We start from the raw sequence: 17,300 nt of genomic DNA, 5'->3' as shown, positions 1-17,300 counted from the left end.
TATGCGGACAAACTAGATCTGGGGGACTGGTAGTGGTGCATCCTGGGATATAGTAAGCTCAGCCAATAAGAGACTTCGCTCTTTGGCATAAGCGTGCCGAGTGGCTCCGAACCCATCAGTCAGAATGTAGGCGAGATGGATCCCAAACATCTGAAGTTATGGTGAGTACATAACTAAAAGTTACTTGAATATTCTGTGTTCCATGAATGCCCTTTGTTTGGGACTATAGTTAGGTGTTTTTTATTCATTTACTTTTGCCACTTATAGAATGTTTATTGAGTTGCCTTTTAAGTTTCAGGAGCTGTTGTGTAAGTCAGAACAAACTGAAGTACACCTTTAAACGTATTAAAGTGCACCTTTGAAATACCCGTAAAAAGTGGCACAAAGTTATAAAATAGCGGTGACATGTTCAAGTCACAAGATGACAGTAAGATAGAAGTACCAGGAATTTAACTGTAACATGCAGAATACAGGAACTGTTTGTCAGAATAGCAAAATACAGGAATAGTGTGTCAAAATAGCAGAATACAGGAGTAGTGAGTCTAAATAAAATAATGTGCCATGAATTATGGTACAAGAAGAAGGAGAGGGATGGTGCTCAGATGTAATAATAACTTAACTTCTGAAGTAGTAAGTGTGCATTTAGATAATTTCAGAGCTAGGGGATGTCTGGAGAAGCATTCAGCATGACAATTTTGAGGAAAAAAATAAACTTTTTTTTGGGAGAGAAAGTACCTCAGAATCAGGTAAGAGTAATTAAAAGCTGAGCCATTTCATGTCTGGATGTAAGAGATGAGGTATCCGTGCAGACTCCAGATGTAGCTCTTACTCTGCTAGAATATGGTGATGTAGTCATTTAAGAAGTGGGGTTCTTGTCTTTTAGGTTGTACACTTTGTACGTAGATTATAAAAAGAGAAAGAAATGTAGTAGATAAAGACAGATTATAAAGAGAAAGAAATGTTGTAGTAGTTAAAGATAGTGAGATTTTTTTTGTTGTTCAAAAGGACCTTTGCAGCAGGTCTGTTCCTTAAGCAACTAGTATTGTCTTGTGCTGAGCTCATCTGAAAATCACCCTCATATCGACATTTTATTGTGTTTTATCCTTTAAAGAGGAAGTCTCTCCATTGGCCTTATATCCCTTATTTCAGTCATTTAAACTTTTTTTCCCTCTGAGGTTTTCATTTGGAGAATGTTACTAATGTTCAAGATCTTGAACCACAGACACGTTTGTTAGAAAAACAACATAAGCTTTCACATTACCAGCACTTCATCAGTTGCATAAAAGCAAATGAATTAAACGCCACAGTTTATAACAACCTGATCAGACCAGCCAAACATTAGAACGCAGTTTCAAAGACATTCAGCAATTCTGTCATTAAAATATAAGCTTCGCAAAAGTGCAAATAAAGTACACCTATATTTGAGTAATAGTCATTTCACAGTAAAAATGTTTCTTCCTTGCAATGGTTTAATACTAGCAACTGTGTTTAACCTAGGCTTTTTATCATCTCTTAACATTGGTATTCTTCTTGTACTCAGGCAGAACACTGTTCTGATACTAGGAGTGGTGTTCTGTCAAAAGCTTTATCAAAGCATAAAACTGAAATGTGTAGAAAATCTGATCCAAACTATAGATGTAGGGGACCAGACTCTGGAAAAATACCTACTTGAATGCTTTTGAGACTGCATTCTAAGGATTGGCTGATCAGATGATTGCTGTATTTGTCTTGGAGTTAAGTAACTTTACTTTTGTGTATCTGATGAAGCATTTCTATGTGAAAGATTATGCTGGTTTCCAAGTAAATGTTTATGTGATTCCATAGCTTATTTGATGCATTTTCTTGAACTTCATTTTTTAAGAACAGATTTAATGGATTGAGTTGCAGTTTGGTGAATTTAATGTTTCATATTCACTAATTAGCAGAAAACATCAGAGGAAAACAGCCCGATTGGGGAATTGCATTATTTCCCTAGTAACTATAGCACATTATCTATCCTTTTAAAGTCTGTTGCTATTTTAGTCTGGCTTTTTGATAGTGAACAGAAGAAGCGCTGAAAAATGTTCTCATTTTTTGAAGTTTTTAGTTGTGGAACAGATTAGTTTAGGTTGAATGTGGAGTGTACAGTCATTAGAGTCTAGTAAAAGAAAAAGAGAGAGAGAGAGAGAGAGAAATAAGGTAAAGCCAGATAAACAGAAAAAAGGATTTGTACAAAATGTGTGTGTGTGTGTGTGTGTGTGTGTGTGTGTGTGTGTGTGTGTGTGTGTGTGTGTGTGTGTGTGTGTGTGTGCGTGCGTGTGTGAACGTGCGCACGTGCATGTGTGTGTGTGTATCTGTGTGCGTGCGTGTGAACGTGCACACGTGCATGTGTGTGTCCGTGTATGTGTGTATGTGCATGCATGTACAGATGAAAAAGAAAAGAAGCATAAAACTGACAGCACAGGTAATGAGCATGAGTCTAACATATCAATTTACATTCAAAATGATTGGTCTGTTGCAGAAGTCCTGTGCTGAGCTTTTTTTTCACAAGATCTGTGTGAAATCTCTGTCTTTTCAAATAAGTGCTTAAAGAGAAGCAGCTAAGGAAGAAGAGTTTGCCTGTTGTACTAAAACTGAGATGGATGAACTTGAGCAGGATAGAGTCACTCTTAAGAAAAACACTTGTCTTTAGGATCCTTTTCTGCCTTCCAGAAAGTCCTAAACCATGTAACTATTTGGTTTAGGCAGCTGAGAGAAAGGAGCAAGTTCCTCAGTTTTATGCTTCAGTTTCCTGTCTAAACATGTAAACCATACAGAAGAGTGTGCAGCTTTATCTTGTGTTTCATCTTTGCTGACACTGGTCTGGCTAACTTACTTAGCATAACATTGGTGCTCCCCCAGGATGATGATTTAGATTTATTTATTTATACAGCTGTGTGACTGAGAATGGAAACCCAAATCCATTTTACTTGTACCTGCATTGTTTGCTATGCATCTGTTGCTCATAAAGATATCAGGTTCTAGAACTATTATCAAGGTGAACTTTTGCTTGTGCCTAGTCACTTCACTTACCCTAAATTCACTAAGATGACTCAGTGGCATTTCCTATTTCAGACAGAACTTTATTTGCACTAAAAATGTATAAGACAAGCTCAGATTGTCTCTATGAAGCCAGGCAGGATAACACAGTGATGTTTCTTGACATAATTTTTGCTGCTTCCAGTGTGTCCAGTGGTAGAACTTTTCAGGTTGCCTGCAGTATTCCAGAAGTCACAGATTTTCTTATACCTGCTTTCCATCTACTACATGGAATTTCAAGCCAGAGTCTCCAGCAGAGATTGCAGCTCAATTCCTCATCTTTTTCTGTGGTAGTACCTTACAAGGAATTTGAGACTTATAGAGCAGTAGATGGGGTGTAAGGTTACTCCCTCCCAGCACTCTCACTGTCACTATCAGCAGACAGTTTGTCTGTAAAGGAGAATGTGACTCTTACCATCTTCATTTTTTTGCCTCTGAAGTTAGTGTAATCCACTTATTTTGTATCTCATGGTTCACTTTCCTTGCTGAGAAAAGTGGTTGTGTACTCTTTTTATTTATTTATTTATTTTTTGCCTTTTTGAGTGAAGGTTAGATTTGATGTGCATTTGTTTGTTCATTTTTCTTTGGGGGGGGGGGGGGGCTGGGGGACTTACATTCTCTCCAGAAGACAAAGACAACAAATATTCCAGTAAGAAAGAGTGGGACATTGATTTCTGTTCAAAAGAGTGCCTCTTTTGATAAATTTTTGCAGTGAGGATCATAATGCTGTGAACTGTGAATATAATCATTTAGAGTAAGAAAACATTGAGAGCTAGAACATAAAAACCTTTACTGAACATAATTAAGTTGGTTGCATTGACCCAGGGCACATCAGCCTTTTCAGCAGTAGGTGAGCCCTCTTTCAGCACTATGTCTCCATTGGAGACTGAAGGAAAGCGCAGGTGGTTTCCCAGTGTCTAGTGAAAACACACAGAAAAGATATGCCTAAGAAGGTTTTGATTAAGGAAGATGTAGGAAGATTGCTTAAGGCCTTAATCATCCAGCCATTATGTAAGTTACTTGTTTTGTTGAGGGTTTGCCTTGACTATCTCCAGTTAAGGAAGCTGCTTTTGCAGAGTCTGTCCCAAGTCTTAGCCTTTATATAGGTGGCAGAGTGGCATAGTGGTGTTTTGGGGCAAGTTGAGCTCTACATCTTTTTTGTTACTGTGCAACAGCTGGGAAGTTCCACAGTTTGGAGAAGGGCACTGGTTTGCCTTCAAGGACAGCATGTGACACTCCACACACACCCTTACCCAAGCAGCCATCAGTACTTTGTTTTTGTGGATTTTCTTGCTAATGGATTAGCAGTGCATGGGACACTGAGGGTTCAGTCTCTGTCTTCAGCTACCAGATACTGTTAAGCTACAAATGCCTGCTACAGTGTCACCCATGTTCTTCCCTTGTCCTTTGATTGTCGGAAATTAATGGAGAATTACTTTGTAGTGCTGCAGAGGAATACAGTTATAATGGCCTTAACTGCTTCCTTCTCCGCTTCAGTCAAGAACACACAGAAGAAATGAAAAGAAAATGGAACCCACACAGAAAAAAAGAAAATGGGACCCTTCTCAATGGGGTTCTGTGAGTCACAATTACTATAGGAAGATACGGCTTTTTTAAACCAGATCTACTCTGCTTTAGGTTTAATAGTGATAATAACACAGCTTCCTCAAGCTGCCCTCTTAATGATTCATTTTGGAGAGATTGCTAACCTGTTAAGAGAACACTTTGTATGGTGGGGGACATCAGAGATTTCTGTCAAAACAGATAATATGATCTTTTGGGAATCAAACAACCCAGGACTTTAGCTGCCACCCCGGTTATTGAAGATTTTGAGGGTGTATTTTAGAATGTCTTAGTAAATCTCAGAAGCCAGTCCCCTGCACCAAGGAAGCCTTATAGGTTCTACAGGGCTTGTAAGTAATATGAGCATTTTTAAGAGCCTATTAGGTGACCCTACAGAAATCTCCTTAGAAGCTTTAAGAGGGACGAGAACTAAAATAGCCTTAATCTTCCCTGTGACAAGAACATCGGGATAATGGATAGGTTCACTAAGAATGTGTATACCTCTAGGATGTGAACAGTGAACTACTAAAGTCACATGATCCAGGATCGGGGAAGCATTTTCAAACAGACTGAAGACTTAGCTCACACCATAAAGGATTTGTTTCTAAGGGTAAGGGAGCCAGATTGCCTCAGACTGCAACTAAAGTTGGCATACAACCCAGAAGTTTGTTTGCACCTGCCAGTACTCCCACTAATGAGGTGCAAAATGTCGCTGTGTTGTCAGGCTGGATAGTGATCCCCTGTAGCTCTAAAAAAATGAAAATTCTTAAATGCAGCAAAAGTAAATTGAAAACTAAAAAAGGTTTTGTTCTACTTGCTGATTTAAAAGCTTAATCACAGTGCGGAGAGCTGTGAATTCAGTACTGAGATTACAATATGTTGTTTAAATGGACAATTTGTTCGTATGCATGTGAGTATAGTCTACCTTTGATTTGCTGTAGGTAATGTACACTCAGTTCATCTGGTGAAAATCTGAGCATAGCATGATTACCACTGTAGTTGTGTGGAAGTTAAATGTGTATGTGACACAGCTGACACTTGCTGTTATCCTTAGACATGTAGGATTCTGTATACATAAATTACCTGTTATATACCAGTTCCAGTGCTGTAAAGGGATAAAGCCCTGACTATGGCCCTGGCAACCTGAGGTTGATTAGCAGCATCGGTGCTGGTGGAGCTGGCTGGAAAGGATGGGAGTTAATGCCCACTGCCAGCTCATCCATCTTGGGGGGGGGGCTTGCCACTTGGGTGACACCTAGCAGAAATACCATGAGTTGCACCCATTGAGCCTTTGTGCATGTTTTGTCAGTGTGCTTGTGCACGTAGCCAAGTAAGTACGTGGAGGCACACTCCTTGTGGACAGCAGTATGCAGCAGAGTTCACAAAGCCACCTCAAGGGAGAGGGGCGCTCCTTGGTCAAGGGTTGACCTCAATCAAGGACCAATAAGCTGGCCAGCTGCCTACTACCCATCTCTTGCTGTTGAGGAATGAGTGGACCAGTTGGGGTACCCAGGCAGGAGCAAATACGCCATTGGGCTAGCCTAGTCCTGGCATGCCTAGGTCTCATCACACAGAATAAATGGATCAGTTGGGTGTAGAGGCTACATCCCATCCTTTTTCTTTCCCCATCCTTCTTCCATCATATCTTACCGGTAGGAGGTTCTTATTCTTCTAGGACCTGAGTTGGTATGCATGATTGGAAGAAAGAAATTGGCCCCCTAGCATATATTTCTGTAACCTGGGCTGGTTACTTTTGTCTCCCTGGAATTTTTGCTTCTTCATAGCTTGCCTATGCTGTCTATACTGCCTCTGTAAAGGAACAGAATCTTGACAGGCAATTTTTCCACTGTGCAGGACCTTCCTAATGGCTCCTGTGTCTACACCTAACAGTTAGCCCCTGTGTGTGCCTGCCTCAGACTTTAAGGAATGCACATTTACCCATCCTTGGGTGACTGTTTAATCCAACCCTGTCCCAGGTGGGACTCAAGACAGTCCTAGATTAGGCTTTCTTGTTTATCCCCTCTAAAGAGCACCGTAAACATTCAATAGCCCATGCTGTCTCTATCCTCACTCTCTCAGGCCAAGACCTTTTTAGTAGCAGTGCTGGACACTTCAGAAGGTAGAGTGTTCTTCCCTCAAGACAAGTTTTCTCATTCTTAACTCCATCTTCATCAGTGTTGCCAGTAGGAAGCAGCTGATAGAACATTCCTTAGAACACTGGAGAATGTGATGTTCGCCAAACTCACTGCCTTACTGGCGTGATGGTTGTTGTGCTGTACTACCCTCTGTCTGGCAGCTTCTCAAAGCTTCAGACTCCTCCCTTTACATGTCTGTGGGTGTGAAGGGCCAGTCTGCTACCAGAGCAGGATAGTCATTCACAGCCACAGACATTAGCCCTTAAGTTTTTTCTAGTGCCACTGGAAGAGAAGATTACCATTTTCTAGCAATTTTGATCTCCGGAGCTCAGATAAGAAACATTTTCAGTTATTTTATTCCTCCCTCTGCCATTTCTGTCAATGCTTGTAATGTATACAGTGTGTGTGTGTATGTGTGTGTGGCGTGTGTGTGTGTGTGTGTGTGTGTGTGTGTGTGTGTGTGTGTGTGTGTGTGTGTGTGTGTGTGTGTGTGCACGCGCGTGTTTATTTAAGAAGATTTAAAAAAGAGCATCTTTGCAGTGCTTTATTTCCTGTTGACAATGAAGGATTATACTGTGTGTCGTAAGCTGAATACCGGTTTCTCAAGGGCCTGTAACCCTTTCTAATTGTTTATTGGGGTTTGCGGATACTTGACAGACTTTCTGTACTGGAGCCGTTTTTGTCAAGTTCTGCTATTGCCTTGTGCTGCTTTAATTGCGAGTAAATTATGGCTGTTATTTCCATAGATTTAAGGTGTTATTTTGAAACATTTGACAGGAAAACTTGCTGTTGTCACAGTTTTTCCTCTTGTGTTTGTATAAAGAGGTAAATTAAGTAATTTAATGATAAACAAGTTTTTCATTTAAATCATGATTTTCACACCATTTTATTCACAAATCATTTCTGAAAGGAGCTTGTATTAAGTTCATGCTTAACTTCTTGTCTAAGACAACTTTACGTTAGATTACTGTTGGGTTGATTCTAGCCTTTATTATTTAAATTTGTTGACTTTTGGGACATTTATTGGCACCATTTTGTTTAATGAACATGTTTGTCTGGAGTATTTTGTAATGTGTCTGTTATTTTTGGGCAGTTTCTAGCCTTTATTTATTTATTTTTTAATTTTGGGGTTATTTGGGACATGCATTTGTGCTAGCTTACTGAAACTACTGTAATTGTGCTTAGTGCAGTATTCAGGATAATATCTCTGTAGACAAAGACTTCAATTTACTATTTTAAGGGAGCATAGTGGGTTTTTGTCCATTGTTTCTGTGGCTGACAGTGTAGCCAGTATTAGGTATTGATCTGGCTAGAAATTTGTCCCCTGACTTAGTGGACTGTGATATGGTATGTGCTCCCCATCTACCCCTTATGCACCTAAACTTCATACTAATAAATCACAAAGTATTCCTCAACCTACATCTTGTGACTCTAAATAGCCTCAGCCATGGGCAGACTATCAGACCACTCAACTTCTTTTACTCCCAGGTCCTCTGGTGTGGGGTTTGGTACCCCCATTGTGCATGACACGAAGGTCAGTCACATCCTCCTGGGCTGTATCATTGTCTGTTTAAGGTATGGGACAACCATGTTCTTTAGGTGCAGGGGAAGTCAAGGGTGCAGGTTCTATTGCCAGAACTGATACGTGTTCCTCTGGGGATTCTCCCACTATAATAGGGTATAAAAAAGGGTAATGGAAACTCAAAACCCACTTGGTTCTTGAGCAGAAATCTCTGTTTGTTTTTTTTTTCCATTGTGTGGGAAGTTGATTACGGGAAGCATACCCAGGTAATGACTAACACTGGTACTTCCACCACTATTCTGTCTTCCTTGAATCATGATTTTGTTGGGGATCTGACTTCATAGTCTGCTTGGCTGCTCCCAAATTCAGCAGGGTATTTGATGTTTACACTGGTTATAAAGATCTTCCCTCCATTGATCCCAGCATTGGAGGAGCTTATAATTCTCCTCTGCTCTTGAAGGCCTTACCTAGTAAAATGTTTAAAAAAATAGGGTATGATCACATTGTTTGGGGTCCCCGCTTCTGTATTTTCAGCAATCCACGTTGACAGGGATTACTGGTAGCAGTGTTAACATCAGTTGCCTCTGTTCTAGGGGGAACTCTCCCACCCACCAGATCTGACTTTGTTAGTTCCTCCTTTTCTCTGGCAAATGCTGGTTGCCAGAGTAGTTTTAACTGGTCCTTCCTTTGAAAGAATGAGAAATTGCCTTCCCCAGTTTTTTCCTTATTTCTAGATCAGACCTTCCCTTTTTGTAAGACTTGTGATGTCTGGTCCGCACTGTTGGCTTTAAGTTCACCCTTTGGGCTAGTCATTTCACCACAACTGTTAACCAAATGCCTTATCTTGGTAGTGGTCCACTGTTGGACTCTAGCCATTCATTTTCTTTTCCATACTTGGGCAACTCGCAAATTCCTGCAGAGTCAGTTTCCAGGTAATTGGAATCTTTAGAGAAGGTCTCGGCCTTGCTCTTCCTGGTAGGGTTCAAGCTGAACTTCCAGAAGTCATCTGTAGCACCTTCACAAAGACTGGTCTCTATGAGTTATGTAATCAACTTCTGCTAGATAATGGCCCATCTTTGTGTATCTGGAGTTATTGGCAGTGGTTCATGCCTTGAAAAGCTTTCACCACCTTTGGACTCCTGGTACTCCTCTGGTGGTTTTAAGCTTCACCACAGCCACGTGATACTTTGATATTTGAGTATGAGGTCTTATCCTTCGTGCTGGCTGGCAAGTACCTCCTGTGGAGCTGGCTTCTTTGCATTCTCAGACTCTTCAGGCATTTTTCCATCCTGTCAGAGCAGTACATTGTGGCAGACAGACAGACTTTGCAGATCCTGGGCAGACCCTTACAAGTGGAATTAAAGGCAGTGGTGTTCCAGGATCTAGTCCAGTTATGTAGAACACCTCATATAGATCTATTTGCCTTCATTTCAAAAGAGACAGCTGGTGAAAGTCTGTTCTAGATATCCTTGGAGTTTTGCTTGGAGGACTGACACATTCTCATTTCCCTTTATGGAAATGTTCCTAGATGCGTTCCACCCTTTCCGCTGGTTCTCAAGGCAGTTCTGAAGGTTCAGTAAAAAATGCCATATTTCATTGTGGTGACTCCCATTTGAACTAGGCAGTATTGGTTCTCCCTTTAATGGTATTAGCCAAGGGCAATTTCCACAGACTTCCTGACAATCTGGATACACTTATACAGTCTCAGGGGTGACTGATCTACATTGTTTTTTATTTTGTTTCTTGAAGATGTGCAGCAGGTATTAAAGGAGGCCATAAAACCTGCTACTAGAAAATCTTATGTTTCGAAAATGTTTGAGGTTTTCTAGGTGGTGCCTAAATGGAAACAAGGGGGTCCGTTGCGGTTAATATCCCTGTGACCTTGAAATGTTGGTGTGAGCTTTTTCAGAATGGCTTAATGTATGTGTCCATTATGGTGCATTTAGTGACCATGTCTGCCTATGAATCCGTCTCCTTCTTCTTATCGTTTGGTAAAACAGTTTATGAAGGGAGTATTGCATACTGCAAGCAAATTTCTCCTGTGTGGGATCTCTATTATGTTCTGGAAAAAATAAACTTACTACCTTTTAAACCAACAGCTGAAGCTTATATAAAGTTTGTTATCATGGAAAACTGGTATGCTTATTGTTCTGGCATCTGTGAGGATAGTTTCATCTCCCACAGTCGGACAACTTTTCCTGATTTCCACTGGGATAGGGTTGTGATGTGCACTAATTCTTCTTTTATGCTGTAGGTGGTTTAAGAATTTGTCCTGAACCAGCATATTCTTCTCCCTGGGTTCTGTCAGAACCCCAGAATTAAAAACTTGACAATATTTCATACTTTGGATGTGTATTGGCAGCTCAGCTCGTATCTTGTCAGGACAAACCCCTGTAGAAAGGCCAAAAGGCTTTTCACTTCCATCTCTGAGGCATAGAAAGGCCAACCTGTCTCTAAGCAATCCATTGCACATTGGTTGTCTTCTGATATTGTTTGCTGTTACACCCACTATAACAAGGCAAATCCAGACAAGGTAAAGGCACATTACTCTATGGCCTTTTCCTCTTCAGTAGCATTTTGGAAGGGGGTGGACTCTTCTAGTCTTCTTGAGATAGCATCTTGATCCTTGGTCCATACTTTATGAAGCACAACAAACTGTATGCCTTCTCTCGATCCAGACCAGGCTTCACTAGGACAATGCTTCAGAGGCATCTGAACCCTTATCCTTCCTCTCCCAGGTTGGATAAGCTTTTGGGATTTACTCAGATGCCGGTAAATCAGTGTGTGGGCTGAGCATAGTACAGCTGCATAAGTTCTACTTACCTGTAACAATAAAAGTTTGTAGAACACGCTGCTTTACTGGGAGTACCCACCCACCATATCCCTTTAGTTGGATGTACATAGTTTGTGGTTGGTGGCTGCTGTTGTTTTTTGTTTGCCACTCTTGTTGTGTGTGTGTTGCCTTTGATTTGGATCAGTAAGTGTTGTCCAATCTTGCATTTTTCATCTCCTCTTCCTTTTGGTTCCTAGGAAAAAAACTGAGTGCTGCTGTCTCTGGCTGTGAAAGACTGTGCTGTGGCAGCTGATAGGTTCTTTACACTCACAGACATGCAGAGGTAGGATTCTGAATCTTTTAGAGACTTCCAGAGAGAGGGCAGTAAGGCAGTACAACCTGCCTGCCAGTAAGGCAGTGTGTGTTATACAACCATCTTGTGTTACAGATAAGTGGAACTTACGCAACTGTTCTTTGCTATCTAGTCTGATTGTTTCCCTGTCAGAGCTTCACATAAGAAAAAAAAAAACAACAGGTACTTGAGAAATTTAGTGCTGCAGTATCTACTTTCCTTGGACTTGACCCGCACTAATGATCCCATGTATTGTCACGGTGTTTCACTGCAGGATGCTGTGAGTGAGTAAAAATGCAGGAATGCTGTATTTTTCCGTATGCATAACACACAGACGCATCAGACGTAGTCTGGGAATCACAAAGAGCCAGAGAACACTCTGCAGATCTAATTTTGTTGGCCCTCATTTTGCGCAGACAACTTTAATTCTCCCTGCTTCTGCTTCTGAAAAGAGGGCAGCCATTTATCCTTCCCATTCACTGTGCAATGCTGACCTGTCTTAAGGGCACATCAGTGCCTGTCACTCTTTCCATTTTTTCAGGATAACAGCATGAAGGATAGGTCCTTGACTTTACTCTGGGAGACCCTTACCATTGATGTTTTTTTTCTGTTTGGAAGGAAATATGTAAGTCCACTACCAGAAAGTCATACCTTGGCAAATGGAAATGATTTTCTTTGTGCTCTACTTCTTGCGACATTCCGCCTTAGAGAGCATGCTTCTGTTCTGTAGGTACTCACTTACCTGAGCACCCCTTTTTAATTCAGTCTGGCTTGTGCTTTGGTAAAAAATCCACCTTCCAGTTGTTTCGGCCAGTTTGCCAGTGTGGTCCTCTCCTCTTCTTCTTTGAGCATTGCTAGTCTTTTCTTGGAGGGGTGTTGCATCTTGAAACACTCAAAAAATTGGTAGCCCTCTTGAAAATGCTTACCTTCCATTTTTCAGCCATATGATTGTGCCTTTAACTTCTTGTCATGGAAGAATACTTACTTTATGGCTGTCACCTCTGCCTGTAGAGCATCTGCACTACCAACTGTGATGGCTACTGAATGTTACACCATGTTCTGTGTGGGAAGTATGGTGATGAGGACTCTCCTGCCCTTCTTGTTCAGGGTGGTCTTTGAGTTGGCCCTGAGTCAGTGTGTTCATCTGCCAGTGTCCTTTCCTAAACACCAGAAGTAGAGGGGGAGAGATTCCTACATTAGTATGGATATGCATAGACCGCTAACTTACTAAAACTAAGGAATGGAGGAAATCAGATTAGATTTTTATTTCCTTTAAGCAAGGAATGCTGAGAAGACATGAATCCAAACAGATACTGCCCGTATGGTTTGCTGACTGCATTGCCTCATTGATTTATTTTATGACTGTTGTGTTAAGTCCTTGAAGGAGCAAATAACTCAATCTACTAGAGCAGCGGCTACTTCTGTTTTCTTTATTTGCTGTCATAAAAAGTGAAGATGGTGCAGACTTGTGTCCTTGTCTTCCTTTGTTCTCTTGCTTGAGGAGGAGACCAGTACATACAGGTGAATGCTACTGCAGCAGTAATCCAGTTGGTACACATCTACACGGTCATTGAGGTGTTTATCCCTCCTCCACCTGATAAAGGTGAAGATGCTTTTTTCCTTGTGATATTTATTATCTTTTTATTAATTGCATTTCTTATTTAAAACATCTATTGCATTCAAGGTTTGAAGAACTGAAGAAAGCTCCTAGCAATGCTGACTTTGTATGGAAGTCTTGCACATTAAATTTCAAAAGAATGCAGGTACAATACCAGCTGTGGTCTTTCTAGTAACTGAGGCACAGTTGGTGAAGTTGCTGACTGGGAACCAGGATGTAAAGCAAATAAAGCCCAAATGTTATGATTTAATATTGCAGTAACCACTCCTTGAATATTTACTGTTATGAGTAGTATTCTTAAACACAGCTCTATTTTTCCCATTTTAGTTTTACTGACACTGATGTTGGGGCCAACATTTGTACTGTCTTGTACAAGCACAGTTTCCTGCATCATAAGATTCAGGTTTTAACTGTAAGAATTCTTCAAGTTCAGGAGACTGGCTGTTGATTCACCACATCTATTCATATAGATTGGTAACATCTCTGTCATTGTGGTCAAAGTGACTTTATCAAGAGTGTGGCTACTTCTAGTACCTGTTTCAAGAATGTGCCCATTGCAGCTGTTTGTGCAGTGGCAACTTGGGCATCACTTCACATCTTCAGAAAGCTTTTACCATCATTTCAGAAGTCAGACCCTTTTTTTTTTTTTGCAGTTTGTTGCTTCAGGACTTTCTTTCGAGGCGTGGCTGTTTTGTACAGGTAAAGTAAGCAAGTCTGCAATACCATAACAGGTTCTTCTAGAACATGTCTTAGCATTACTCATGGATGACATGACTGTAAAGTAACAGATGATCCAGTACTTTGTAGTCTAAATAATTAGCAGTATGATCTGTAGAATTGCTTAACATACCAGCTTGCTGCCATGCGGTCTTAAATGGACAGCTAACAGGTGAGAGAATTTCAAGACAATCCAGAATTGCACAATAAAAGGTCATTACAATTCAAAAGCATGCATGCTGATTGTGTAGAGCAATCAGTGTACACATTGTAAGTGTAGCATTTACAGTGCAAAGAAGTCCAGCTAGCTGTATTTATTAAAAGGAAGGGTTTACAGCTAGCCGCGTGCATCTTCCACTCTCCATAAAAAATAGATAAGGAATGACTCAAGCAGCCTGTTTGTTAACATAAGTTGTAAACATTAAAAGCTGACACCTAAATGGAGAGCTTTCTCTGCACTTGAGTGTGTACCTCTTTTGAGACATACCACTGAAGTGCACATTACTGGCTTTCATTTAGTATCTGCAATGCTGGCATTTGCTTTCATTTATTTAGTGCTGGTACTGAAGAAATACTGGTATATGTGCAATTTAATGGCTATAAGTAACTACCAACAGACACAAATTTCAGCCAGTTTATTACAAGCTGTACAGACCACAAAGCAGTTAGTCCAGAACAACTGGGAACCATTATCTAAAACAGAAAATAAATATTAGCTGTACACATTTGTTGAGTGTGACCTTAAGAGTAAAACATTATTTTAATTTGTATTTTATACAAAGTAGAATTCCTAGCTTAGCCCATCAACAAGATGTACAGCTACTTTACATTCTTTCATTGGAAGTGAACTATAGCAATTTGCTACCCAGACAAAATGTAAAGCAGTATGTACAACATATTTATGCAGAAAATTAAAAAAAGTAAATAAAAACAAAAGCCATCCTAAATATGTGTCTATTTTACAGTTCTCGTATACATTGTAAACATAAGAAAATATAATGGAGAACAGTTTTCTGTGCAATAAAGTGGAAGAACACATAGCTAGATATGCAAACTATAAAAATAATTGCAAGTATATAATATCAGAAAAAATTAGTAGAATTGTATAATAACAGTAAACCATAGCTGGGTATGATTAATGCTTGGTTTACCCATGGTTGGCTTTGTTTGGTCGCAAGGGTGAATCACGCCAACTTTGTGTAAACCAAGCATCACCCATATCTAGCCATGGGTTATTGCTAAATTATTTCACTGAAAGTGTTAAGAAGCATTGAAATTCTTTTCCCTGTAATAGGTCGTAAATAACAGTGTTAAAAAGGTAGAGTACATTTGTTGATAACCACGGTTTTTGAGAGGACACTGCTAGGCTAAAGGGTGTAGGAATGCTTGAATCATGACAGGGCATCTCAGAATTCATAAATGAATGACAGCAGGCCAAGTGGCTGAATTGCTATTTTTTTCTCCTTTTGAGTAACTATAAAACATAATGCATTTACTGGATTCAAAATAATCAGTGCTGTATTTTATGAAATTTTAGAAGGTATTTTTTGTGTCTTGCATTACACGTTTTTCACATATACTAAATGTAAAGCATAAGTTATTAATTTTGGCTGCATGAGAAAGTATGGATAAATGAACATCTTTTTTTCTTTTTGTTACAGGGACTTAAAGCAGCTGACAATGATCCCACAGCTCCACCGTATGACTCCTTGTTGGTATTTGACTATGAAGGCAGTGGTTCTACTGCTGGATCTCTGAGTTCCCTGAATTCTTCAAGTAGTGGTGACCAAGACTATGATTACCTGAATGACTGGGGACCACGATTTAGGAAGCTTGCAGATATGTACGGTGGAGAAGATGACTGAACTTTGTAGCAGAATTTTGCATTGTTGCAAAGACAAACTCTTAACCGATATTCCCAGCAGCAAAAAGAGGCTAGGCTTTAACCTTGTAGTCTACTAGCACAAGTGCTTGTTGGAAGGCTTTGGCATAGGCTGCAAAACAATTTGGGCTCAGTGGGAATATCGGTAGTCTGATACTGTTTAAGAAAAAAAAATTAATGAGCTCAGTTACACTTGAATTTCACAGTACAGAAGCACTGGGATTTTATGTGCCTTTTTGTACCTTTTTCAGATCTGAAAAATAGTTTTGTCTTCAAGGCTTTAATGGTACTGATTTCAGAAGTAATCAGTTGAGAGTGGAAACAAGGGGTGGGCTGGAAAATCTGAAAAACAACGTGGTACGCTTCACCATGCTTTCTGTTATACTGCATTGCTTTTCATTAAAACTATTTAAAGAAACAAATTGACAAGAGACCATATTTGTTCAGTGGGGAGGGACACAAGACATTGAAAATATTTGTACAGTGCATTATGTCTTTAGGTTTTTTTTTTCACTAAAAATTCAGATTCTTATGCAGCTGGTTGCAAATGAAAGGAAGTGTCATATATTTCACTTGTTTGTAGAAGGGCACATTTTTTTCTTGATTGTAGAATATTTTGAAAAATAATTAGTCCTAATCCATGATACACCCTGTTCTTTGCCTTAGCTTATGTTACTTTTAATTTTTTTTACTTCACTGTAAAAATAATGTGTGTACATAATGTTTTATTTACGTAGTCTATGAAAAATTGCAGAAAGTTCAGAACATGTATATGTGTAATTTGGACTACGGATTCCAGTTTTTGCATGTTTCTATCTTTTCATTGTGAGGAGCATTTACAAAAACTAAGTTGGAAAATCAGTGACATTCACAGTTATTGAATTATAGTTAGGGTATACAGCAATTCATTTTTTTTTACAATTCCTCTTAGCACAACAAGTGTTTTACATAATTTGTACCAAAAAAGGAAGGGGTGGCCTGATACAGTTGGCACTAATAATTAAAAAAAAAAAGCTTTTAAACTGAAAGACTTACAACAGCAGCTTTGCCTCTGTGTTGTGTACCAGAATATGAATGATGCACCTCAGACCCCAACTTTCTCAATAAAATGCTAATTTTGGACTTGGTGACTTGGGCTGAATTACATTCAGTTTGACTGACTACATGCTTAGAAAAGTACAAAGAAATGAAATGTAAATTATGTTACATGAATAATATGTTTCTTTTCAGTATTCAGTTTCATGCTTTTGCTGTGATGTTTTAAGAAACACTCCAGACTGTTACTGTAGGAAATGCAGTGCAGATGTATTGCATTCTATATCAAGTCTTTCCAGTATTACTTTTTATGCTTTTCTTTCAGTGTGTCTTGCCCCCCTGAAAATAATGTGGTGTTCACTGGATGTAGCTTTCCTGTAGTTGGTTTCAGTGAATTGGAGCTCATTGAAGCCACCATTGATCTAGTAAAATGAACCCATTCACAGTTAGGCATTATTACTAGGCAGTTTAACCTGATTTTGTTTTCATGTCTACATGCAGTTATCCCTGTACGTATTCATCTGCTGTCTTGTGCTTGGACATTTTGTTGGAGGTAACAATCAGTGGTATTCCCTTCATTTCTTTCATTGTAGTACTCATAGATGGGTGAGAGACCATGGCAATATTACAAGCTGACCTCAGGCTT

General features: G+C 39.6%; 1 protein-coding gene across 1 annotated transcript in view; it reads left to right on the top strand.

Annotated features, from left to right (window-relative positions):
* Nucleotides 1-16,741, top strand: part of CDH2 (cadherin 2) — a 1,080,070-nt gene extending 1,063,329 nt beyond the window's left edge. Inside the window, exon 16 of the mRNA XM_044065441.1 lies at nt 15,399-16,741. Within this exon, the coding sequence (XP_043921376.1) occupies nt 15,399-15,602 (204 nt within the window). The 3' untranslated portion in view covers nt 15,603-16,741. The remainder of the gene's footprint in view (nt 1-15,398) is intronic.
* The last annotated feature ends 559 nt before the right edge of the window (nt 16,742-17,300 follow it).

Source organism: Protopterus annectens, chromosome 3.part0 (genome assembly GCF_019279795.1).
Source record: "Protopterus annectens isolate FY-2018-M chromosome 3.part0, PAN1.0, whole genome shotgun sequence".
NCBI classification, from domain to species: Eukaryota; Metazoa; Chordata; order Ceratodontiformes; family Protopteridae; genus Protopterus; species Protopterus annectens.
The sequence above is the reverse complement of the archived record's forward strand: the minus strand, read 5'-3'. Positions and strand labels throughout refer to the sequence as shown.